The following is a 10,692-nucleotide window of genomic DNA, read 5'->3' as shown; positions in this document are numbered from 1 at the left end:
GCTGTCTCTCCGATGTACAGTGCTCCTGTGAACATTTGCATTCGGTGAGCTTGATTGCGAAAATATCTCAATTCCTGTGGCCATCGCCGGACCTAGAACCGACGACCAGGAGTAGGTTCCGGCGGTGGTTTCCATGGGGTGTGTTGACACACCTGTTTATCCTTGAGGTTCTTTTAAAAGGAACAGCCAAACCGATGGTGTCGAGGAATTCTCAAGCTTGTTTTTCTGAGCGAAAAGTCAGCTAGAATCGACTTCGTAATACGCTGTTTGCTATATCGCGCTCTGGGTTGATCTCTACGCCTGGGACTTGGCGGGATTGTGGGACCGAGCTACTGGCCAGCCCTCCCGAAAAGCCCCATTTGACTCACAGGTTCGGAAAACTATGTCAGGAGTGAAACGGAAACGCAGAAGACGTGAGCACATCTAGAAATGTGGGAAGGTCCTTAGAGGACACGCCAAGAGCCATCGCGTGCAAGGTCTGCGACACTGGGCCAGCGCTTTGTAGTCTTCGAGAAGTACTTTTTGTTTCTCCTTGAAACACCACCAAACTCGTGCTGGCTTTGTGTGCCTCGCCCTTTCGCTCCCCAAAGAAGGACGGAAGCGACGCACTCGTGATCAAATCAGTCTCCCATCCTCTACATTCTTCTGTCTTTACCTTTCAGGATGTGTTACCGCTGAGTCAACCGAAGGAAAGGGATTCGGGCTGCGTTTTCTATATGCTTCGGTCTCACGCACTCTGCTTAGCTGCCATCGGTGCCAGTCAGGTTCCCGCTTAGTGTAACCTTGCTGTCAGACACGGTTTGGTTCCCAATTCAACTTTTTTTTGCGTTTGCTCGTGGTCCGGTGTTCATAAACGCAGATCTCATGTTCACTTTGGGGGGACAGCGACAACTGAACTGACCTTTGTTTTTTGCCGAGCTGCGTTAAAGATGGGAAACGCTTGCTGCTCTGTGGAGAAGTTCGAGCCGGTAGGTGACTGCGTCTTCAGGCCCACTCCCGCAAAGAGCAAAAGAGACTAAGAAAAGCACAGAACGACAACTACAGAACATACGTAAAGAGGCCGCTTCCCTCAGAAAGAAATCGAGTGGGGCACTCATTGCCCCAGGCTTCCTGGCGTCTCTTATCATCGCGACACTTTTCCCTCTCGTGTGTTATTTTTTCGTCTGACGCCGAAACAAATTTTAGCCCAATGTACACAACAGAGGCGAGAAAGGCAGTCGCCGCATTTTTTGCGCATACCCAGCGTTCTTCCGAGGTCGTGAAATATTGCGTACACCAAAACGCGATCGTTTCACCCTGTTCAAAGCACTCACGAGTGTCAGCAAAACGACCATAGAAGCGCATATCCCGACTCTCCCTTCACATAACTGTACAACGTGGTATTCAAGGGAAGGTTGGAGGCAGCCGAATCAGAGCACCGACGTCTCAAATGTCTTTGATCCAGAAAAGCTGAACGAGAGGGCCTTTAGATGCCACCCCACAGGATCTCCGCGTGTCCCGTGGACCAAAGACAATACACTTTCGAGCAGTTCCTCCTTTTCTCAAAGTAGCAAGGAACCCGATGACGGTCTCATTTTGGCGACGCGAAACTCGCCTGTCCTCAATTCTGAACCTCAACAGTACAGATTTGCTTGTGTTTCTTTTAGGGCAGCGACGCTGCGGTCAAAGATTTCCTTGTCCGGGCGGCAAACGGGTTGAAGATGGCAGTCGTCCTTCAGGTGTGGAGAAGAGAATTTTCGAAAAGGCAGTAGCGAACGGCAACTTGAATTCCCGATTTGCCTTGAGACAGACGAGTCGCACCAGTGCACAAAAACGGATATTGTCGCTCCTTTAGTACGAAGCTTACACGCATATATATATATATATATATATATAGGTTGGGAAAAGTAGTATATACCAGCGCAAACATATATACGTCTGTACAGATATATCCAAACGTATGCTCTGCGTGCATTCACCTGACTTGTTTTCTGTTCGCACCATGAATGCCACACTCAAGCACTACGAAGACGCGCAGACTGCTTGGAAAAGTTTCTTCTCTTCCGTTCTTCTCCTCGTCACCTCCTCCTTCGTCGTTCTGTAGGATGGGTCTGACCTGGAATGCATAATGCTTATTGACACCATTGAGCAAAAGATTACCATCAAATGCGAGGTAAGGGTGAGACTCTAAACACGTTCGGGCAAAGGAAGGATACAAGAAGAAAAACGCGTTGGCCTACTTATCGTTCGGTGCATTTTGTATCCGACGTACTACTTTTTGATGTAGAGGACACCAAAACGAAGGCACATGCATCGGATTTTAGATCCGACGTAATCCATTCGATGAAAGAGAAGGGATCGGGTGGCGTCCGGTGGAAATCAAAATTGCCGTGGCCGTTCTATGGACCTAGACTTTCTAAGAACCCATTTCGATTGGGACGGCTACTAAATGCTATTACAGCTGCGGCGATTCTGCTCCACTCTGGTGATCCTTCCTCATGCAGGAAAAAGCACGAATCATAAGTTTCAGCGGAATTAAAAATATTCTCTCAACTCCGACGCAGCTGAAGCGCGTCGAGACGAAAGCGGACTTATCAAGCGAGACCAGGTGGGAGGAGAGAAGGACGTTACTAGAGGATGAATAGATAGCAGAACGCCTCAACCCTTGCAGATATAGTTGCCTGCGCCCCGTTGTGCCCACAAGGCAGTACGAAAGCTATATCTAGGTAGATGGTTGTTTAAAATATGTATGATTTTTGTGGCGCAAACAGGAGCAGAGCCCCGAAACGCGAGTCGTTAAGAACGATTTACCCAGGTTCATCGCTTAACATCTTACACCCTCATTTCATCGCATGAACGTGACTTTGCAGTCTAGGCAAAGCTACAAAAGTTCAGATTCGTATCATCAACGCCCCTTGTTTAATCCCCGCGCGTGTGTGGTGCAGCGTGGTTGGAGTCCATCTTCTGAAATCCGAGAGCTGCATTCCGATTAAACTAGCAAGTGCTGACGAAAAAACGAATTTCATCGCAGCAATGAAGACATTCGGCGTTCCGCCCCCGAGATCAGAACAGAGAAAGTCCTCTCGCCCACGGGTCTGAACGAAACATCACGCTCTACCTGATACAAAGAAATCAATTTCTTCTCTCTCCAGTTATACATAACCTCATATATGTGCCTTTTTTTTGTGTACATACAAGTATGTGTATATGCAGATACGCAGATACAGTACTAGTCGCGTTTATGTGTGCATGCATATGTATGCTTAAGCAAGAATCTCTCCTCAGGTATTCAAAGATACACATCGTTATCTGTGTATTTGTGTGCACGTGTTGGTCTGTGGATACTGAACTGCATCCACTGGAATAAATGTAATTCCGCTTGTCACAGGTGTCTCTTCTCTCTTGAGTTTCTTCTGTTAGTGGTCCGGTACTTAACAGTTCCGTCACGGCGTGCAGAAATTGTGGCACGAACTTTGTCTTCTCTGTGGGTTTTCTTTCGCCCTCATCTCCCAAACCACCTCCAGGAAAATGGAGTCTTTTCTGCCTGACTCTTGTGTAGGCACGCACCAGAATACCACCCTCTAGTCACAGAGAAGTATTTCGAGTTTCAGTGAATAAAGGCTTTCTATGCAACGAAACAAGCCCTGAGGAAAATAGGTGCTCCAAAATAAAGACGGAGGATCCAATGATAGTCAACTTCGTTTGAGCAGTGGCCTCTGAAAAATGCTTGTGTTTCGCAGAATTGTGGTAGAATAGATAAGTTAGACAACTTTCAGAAATTCTGGAGTCGCTGACCACAGTTCCGCTTGTCGACAAGTCTGATAACATGCGGACACTTTTTCCACCGTCGCCTTTTTGAAACGAATGGTTATAAGTCTCGTTCTTCGCCGCTCCACATCCACACATAGTCATTTATACAGAGGGGGACATGAATACACATTTATATTTATTGTGAAAGTTGTACGTGTACATCAGGAGTATACAGCTGGTGCAAACAGGAAGAGAGATCTACAGGGTTTAGTATTGTGCACGCACATGTACTTACTAAGATTTGTGCATGTAGAGATATTTAAGTACCAGAATGAACACAGGCATATAGCACTCCCATTTGTGACACATCATATACCGAAATGACGAGACACGGTTAGGATATATATATATATATATATATATTTATACCTATTGAGGTTTCTATCCACATATGGAAACGTACAGAGTAGTTTTATCGTCGTGAAACAAGTCACTCGCTAGGATCATCTATAGAGCTCGTGAAACCCAATCCACTTTCGTTCTGCTGTCGCCTTGAGCGGCCGCCCTACGTGGCCACCTTTTATAGCTTCGAAGCCATTTTCTGCGGATCCCGCAAAAAAAATTTCCTTGGACGCATGCATTCATCCCCTCATGGGTTGCTGTTTCGAGGAATCACTGTGGAGACTGCTTTAACAAAGCACACCAGACAAACCTCTCATAATGCTTACATCACACCGTAGGCAACGCGCAAAATTTCTGGTGCGACCGTTTCCCATGAACGGTGCTTGGGCAAATACAGACTACACGTAAAATTAAGCTGTACCAACAGGGTTGAACTTACAGATTCCGCAGAGATAGATGTGATAATAAACGCATTAGCAGCGCACGCAAATTGTGGGCTGTTGATGAAGTCCATGGTAACATACCTAGAGTGTGCTCGGTGCTTCCTTCGCAGCGTAAGTGCGATGGCACGGGTGACTTCTGATGGCAGTTTTGAGTTTGCAGGATCACCGAAATTGGAATTCATCGGTATGCGATTGCACCCTTGTTCTGTTTGCGGTCCTCGTGAACTGCCGAGCAAACGGAAATCAACGAGTTTCCTCTTTCGATTATCAGTCTTGATGCTTGTGAAAATAACCATGGGTGGTTCGTCGCCATCCTCCTGCGCTGCCTGTCCTTGAAGCTTTCTTTCTCAGCAAAGAAAGCTCCGGCAGGCGGAGAGTGTTTTGTCTGTCTTCCACAGAGCTCGTGAAAGAAGAAACAAACGTAGAAGGAAAGACTTCTGGTGCTGCCTTGTGTAGACGCGTGGACGAACCACCGTGTTTCCCACACGTTCTCTGCTTGCCTTCGGCGCAATTCAAGTATTTGCCATTTTCTGCTTCGCAAAGACGGGGACAGAAGCGCCGAAAAAAGACCACTCACTCTGAGATGCATCCGTGTCAAGATTACTCACTGGACTCCTGAGTTTCCCCTCAAGTCGAAGCTGTCTGAAGGGTGACAAGTGCTTAAATTCACTTTTATTCGCGAGAAGTTTGTACGACAGTCAGCTGAAAAGTGGAATCAACTGTTGATTTGCTCATCGTTTTGTGTGTTTCTCGAATTCTCTTCGTCTCAAAAGTAGACTATCCGGTGAGCGTCGGGACGGATGCGCCTTGCGTAGAATCAGTATGCATTTCTACATCCTCAGCGTTCCTGCCTTCGTCGCCGAGACTCCCCACAGGAAGCGCTTTTCTGTTATCTAAAGAGATGCTGGAAGAGGCGGAAGAAGGCTGCGAACGGGGGGCACAGATGTCGTCGATGCGCTTCCACACAGCTCGTAGGGCAACGAGATTTTCGTTCAGTTCCTGGCAAAAAAACCAACACATCGAGTGCAGTCATGGCGAACAGGAAATGACAGTCTACCTCAGAGTCCTCTTCTATACACCTACACGCTCCTGTATATTTTTGCGTTATACATACAGATGCATCCACCTGTACATATTATATATATATATATATATGTATATGGTAGGGTATTTATTGTGTTTCATTCATCTGCTCCACCGCATACCCACGTTTCTGTTCCATCAGCAGATTGGCTGTTCCACACATACGTCTAGTTCAGAGATGGAAGTATCTTTGATTTTCTCTATTTGATGGAGCACATCCAACGACGACACAGACTCAGGTGGTTCAAGAAAACAAACGAAGACGCGGAATCAGGTCACGCCTCGTAGGCGCTGGTGTTTTCAGCGTGGTCTTTTCTCTATTTTCGCCTGTTTTCCGTCGCTATTTCGTTCCTTCGTTGGCTTCTTTTCTCTTTTCCTCGCTTACCTTGATCAGGTAGGCGCCGAGACGCAAGCCCCATGTCGAGTTCTCTGCGTGGCATTGCTTGGTGAACTGAAATTCCAAAAAGAAATGCAAAAAGTGACAGTTCCTGACACAGCTGTAAACGCAAGCCTTCCATCGCAACCCCGTCCGGTTTAAAGCATGTAATCTTGACCATTCAAAAGAGTTTCAATGCGTAAATTTCCGTACAAGTTCACTGTGGCCTTCCACCGCAACTCGAGTGCCTACCAGGGGGCCGTGTGTCTCCCTGAAAAGATGCGCTTGAGGACACTGTGCGTCTTCCCCATCCAGCAAAAGGAACAAATCGCTTGCAGATGGAAGACAGATTCACGCTGTTTAGGAAGCGAACCTTGATGCTTTTCAACGCACAAGTGGCGAGAAAAACACACGGCATCTGCATAGCACTGAAAATGCAACGGAGATACTGATTCCGTGAGGTCCAGGCCACCCTGGGAAGCATTCCAAGGAAAACATCTTCCCTCTCACTCGACAGATTACACAGCTCTCTCCTGTGCCCTTCTTAAGGCCTATCTGGTTTAAGAAGATACGCAGAAGTTCTGGAAGACACCCCGTGAAATGTAAAGGAGAACCTCTTTTCCCTGACTCTAAAAGCTGCTTCTTCCAGCTGTTGTGTCTGCCTTGTTGTTTTTATTTCGTTTCTTCTTTCCCTCATCTTCTGTGTCATGCCGTTTCGACCTCCATGGACAGAAGACGCAGACTTTCCCTGAATCGATGCCTTGCACTTACAAAGATAATGTCACGATTTCTGCGGACGAGATTCGTCACCCGAAGAAAGGGGTGTTCCGCATCGGGATGTCTGTACAGATACTCCACCGGTTCTTCCGCATCCACAGACTCTCGAAATGTGTAGCCTCGATGTCGCAAGCAAAATGCATGGAACGTCGTGTCGTTCTTTCTCACATAGTCAATTTGCCCTGGAAACGAAAGCAAAACAGACCTGTCAGTTTCATACGTATACATTTATCAATATATGTGTAGACATATATTAAAATATAGAGGTAAAACTGGAGGAAGATAGAGGTGGGTAGAGGGAGACATAGGCAGACACAGAGGTTGATGAAAATTTAAATAGGTAGACAGCCTCACTCCAGCACCGACGCATGCACAAACAACTACACACATCGAGACATATATATATATATATATATATATATACATGTTGGCACCGAAACGTGCATACATGCGTTCACAGTGTAGTGTACCAATAAACATTTAGTTTTGCTTACGGCCACCACCGAAGCAATGCACCTCAACGAGGGGCGAAGAATGTTTTCTATCCCACCTGTGAGATTCATGCCATAGCCGGCGATGATGGCGCAGATGGGATGGAAGAGAGCAGGGCAATCGCCGACAGAGCATTTGACCACGGCGCCTTCATCAACTCCACAAATGTCACAGAGTGTTTCGAATCGCCAAGCAGGAATACCTTCGAGACCACCAGCATAGTCCACGCCGACGATCCAAGTTTCGGGGACCCAGACGGCGCAGTTTACGTGCACCCACATCCGGAAATCTGCCAAGAGGAGACAGAAAAGGGAGCAGAAAATGAAGGGAGAGGTGAGAGAAGAAAATGACAAACGAGAATGGAAGAAGGGGGAGAGGAGGAAGACAGATGCAACGCGACACAGAACACAAAGGAAAGCGAGAGAGAAGCCGAGCCAACAGAAGGAGAACTGAAGAGAGAAAGATGCAGAGAGAGACGGGGCGACGAGATAGCGACAAAATGAAAGCAGACGCCAGGGAGAGGAGACAGACAACAAACGGATGACAACGCAGTGACAACAGAGAACAATACATCTCAAGAAAGAAAAGATCCTTTGTCTTACCTTCGCCGCAGCGCACATGAGCCCCGAAGCTCCGAGGACAGAGAGGGCAGCGTTTCGGCAAGACGCAGACGGACTCCATCTCTCCCGTCAGGCGATCCACTTCTGTTTTCAGAGTTGCTAAGATACAAAAGCACAGATCCGACACCAGGGCACACCACACGGCTTCTCTGTTCGCTGCTTCAAAAAAAGATGAAACTCAAGCAAGACACCTTCCTTGTGAAGACACAACCAGGATCTTCTGACGCAAGCATGCTACCACAGAGGAAGGAATGAATTCCGTTACACACTTGTGCATGTATCTATCAAACTATTTATCTATCTGGACGTGTATGTATCTATCATGCTAGATATGTATCTATCACTCTGGGTAAGCATCTAGCAAACTATCTATCTATTTGGATATTTGTCTACGCATATATCTAGATAACAGGTATTATATGTGAGATGGAGGAGTTTTGTGACCACTTTGAGAGTTTCTATTATGTCAGGCACAAAAGCGAGTAACAGTCTCCAGCGCATGCGTGTGGTCTGTGTCTCACTTTCGACTTGCTTGTCGGTTGCCTTCCCAGACGCCTTGGCAGCGAGGCGCTGGAGTTTTGCGACATTTGCCTTTGCTTTGTTCTTTTCTTCGCAGTACTGGCAATACCAGTCTGCTTTCGGGACTGTTTTGACGTAGTAGCAGGTCTGGTGGACTGCCACGTCACAGCCATCGCACAGAAGCATCTCGTCATGTCCCTGCGAAAAAGTGGAAGGAGAAAAGCGGGAGTTCACAAACGACTCTGCCTCTCGAAATAGTCTCTTTCTGGTGTGTGTGAAACTCGCGACGATGTGTGCAAGCGAGGCCGTTCTTCTTCCTGTCTCCGTTGGAAGCACCATCTGCAAGCCACGACAAGAGGGGATGCTCTGATGCCAAGGAGCACGGCCCATGCTACGCTCTTAATTGGCGGTGCGCTGATACATGGAGTCACCGCATAATAGGAAAGGAAACACGATTCAGGTACGAGGCGACTTGATAATTGTGATGATCAGAAGCCGATGCAACAGTGTACACCTGAAGTGCCGCCGATATATAACTGCGTTTGCGCAAGCGCTGCAGCGCATGCGTTATGTTTCTACTTTGGAAGCACTACAAAGAGACTCGAAGGCGTTTCAGGGAGCGCCCCACGAGAAGGCGACGAGGCATCTTCCGACTTACTGGCAAAGAGTCGTAGTTCCCGCAGATGTCGCATCTGGTCCCGTCGTCATCTAAATCGAAGCTGAGGTCCGCCCAAATTTTGTTGACATTCGGAAATCGCTTGGCAATCCTCTTGGCCGTCTTCCTGTCGCGAACCTTGGCTCTTCGGGTCTGCATCAAATGTCGGCAAACTTCTGTTGCCTGCAGAACACTCAGCTCAGCCGGGTGTGGCAACGCAGCCGTCACAGAAGTCTGCGAGCTCGACGAGGAACGAAGAGGCGAAGAAGAGGAGGCAGGGGCAGCCGAGCAAGACGCAGAGGAAGAAGATGAAGGCGCAGAGATAAGAGAAGGAGAAACACACGGAGGGGAGGGAGACTCGGAAAAAGACGAAATGGGCGAGGAAGCAGCAGGCGAAGAAGACGGGGAGGAAGAAGACGGCAAACTGTTCGAATGTCTCTGTTTTGAAGGGGAAGGAGGTGGAGGATTCGGCTGTGTTTCGGACGTAGGATTCGTTTTCCCCGAAGAAGCATTGCAGACAGAGTCAGACGCGCCTGAGGCGCTGATGCCGGCATCACTCGAATCCATCAGGCCAACCAGGAGTGTTTACTGGAATGAAAAACCAATTCGACCTACGGGTTTGTCTTCTCCACAAATATGAAGGCGTTTTCGATGCCGAGTTCCTCAACAGGCGTCGATGCGCCTCAGTTTACGTAAGCTCTGGCCTTTGCGAGGAGCATGCCTCAAGGCAGCCTCTCTGGAGAGAACCCAGAAAGAAACGGAAAGGCAGCGAAAGGGACGAGACACCCGAGCCGCCTTGAGTGTATACTCAGTACTAGGAGACTTTAGGACATACACATGAACACGAAAACCAAGGAAGCGAGCCGGAGGACAACACTCCGGGGAGGGCGTTGAGATTCAAAAAGACGGGATCATCGCATGCTTGATACATGTCTAGACGCCCGGAAGAAAACAGAGGTCTGGCCCCGTGAGGGCAGATTCCGAAGGACTACGCGTGGACATAGAACGATGCAAACTCTCAAGAACCAGGAAACGCCTTCAGATATCCCGCCACTTCTAAAAAGCAAATCCACAATCGTAGGTTGCCAACGCCAATGCATTCCAAACTGACTGGAGAAAATACTGGTTCTGCTTGGAAGTGAAGTCGATAAGCACACACTCACGAGCTGAGGGGGAAAAGACAATGCTAATGCTATGCATTTGTGACTCACGGATGGTAGAACGCGCCGCGATGATTTTACGCATCCGGAAAACAGGGCTCGTGGACCGTGTTACCTTAGCAGGACGCATGCAGCAGCTCTGTAGGAAGCCTCGTAAGGCGAAACAGTAGAAAACTTGGTTTAACACAAAGCTCAAGCACCGGAAATGGCAGTTCTATCCCTTCAAGTTATTTCATGATATGGGTTTTTTTCCTGTGCCGCACAACTCGAAAGAGCGGCTCCAGAAACTACGGCGTCGCATGCAGCACAGAGCATTTTTCTCTCACGCATCGTGTTGCTGCACTGTGTGTACGCGCCCATTTAGACGATAGTGTGCTGCCAAGTTTCCACAGTGTGCTCTAAAAAAATCGCAGCTTAAAGTGAAACAGAAGAAGAA

General features: G+C 48.0%; 2 protein-coding genes across 2 annotated transcripts; one reads left to right on the top strand and one right to left on the bottom strand.

Moving 5' to 3' along the window:
- Window positions 1-1,298: 1,298 nt before the first annotated feature.
- Window positions 1,299-3,078, top strand: TGME49_291005 (hypothetical protein; the record flags this gene model as incomplete). Its single annotated transcript, XM_018782131.1, has 3 exons — window positions 1,299-2,152; window positions 2,484-2,587; window positions 2,925-3,078. Exons 1-3 carry the CDS (start codon window positions 2,108-2,110, stop codon window positions 3,076-3,078), a joined length of 303 nt encoding a protein of 100 aa, XP_018636455.1. The 5' UTR covers window positions 1,299-2,107.
- A 1,159-nt stretch (window positions 3,079-4,237) lies between these two features.
- TGME49_291000 (PHD-finger domain-containing protein) lies at window positions 4,238-10,451 on the bottom strand. The gene is made up of 7 exons (XM_002368443.2): window positions 9,100-10,451; window positions 8,444-8,639; window positions 7,905-8,021; window positions 7,361-7,591; window positions 6,805-6,992; window positions 6,043-6,108; window positions 4,238-5,573 (listed from the first exon to the last, which is right to left on the bottom strand). The coding sequence occupies exons 1-7, from the start codon at window positions 9,661-9,663 to the stop codon at window positions 5,352-5,354; spliced, it is 1,584 nt and encodes a 527-aa protein (XP_002368484.1). The 5' UTR covers window positions 9,664-10,451; the 3' UTR covers window positions 4,238-5,351.
- Window positions 10,452-10,692: the final 241 nt, after the last annotated feature.

The sequence above is a fragment of the Toxoplasma gondii genome, chromosome IX (genome assembly GCF_000006565.2).
Source record: "Toxoplasma gondii ME49 chromosome IX, whole genome shotgun sequence".
NCBI lineage: Eukaryota > Apicomplexa > Conoidasida > Eucoccidiorida > Sarcocystidae > Toxoplasma > Toxoplasma gondii.
This window is presented reverse-complemented; position numbering and strand designations above follow the sequence as displayed.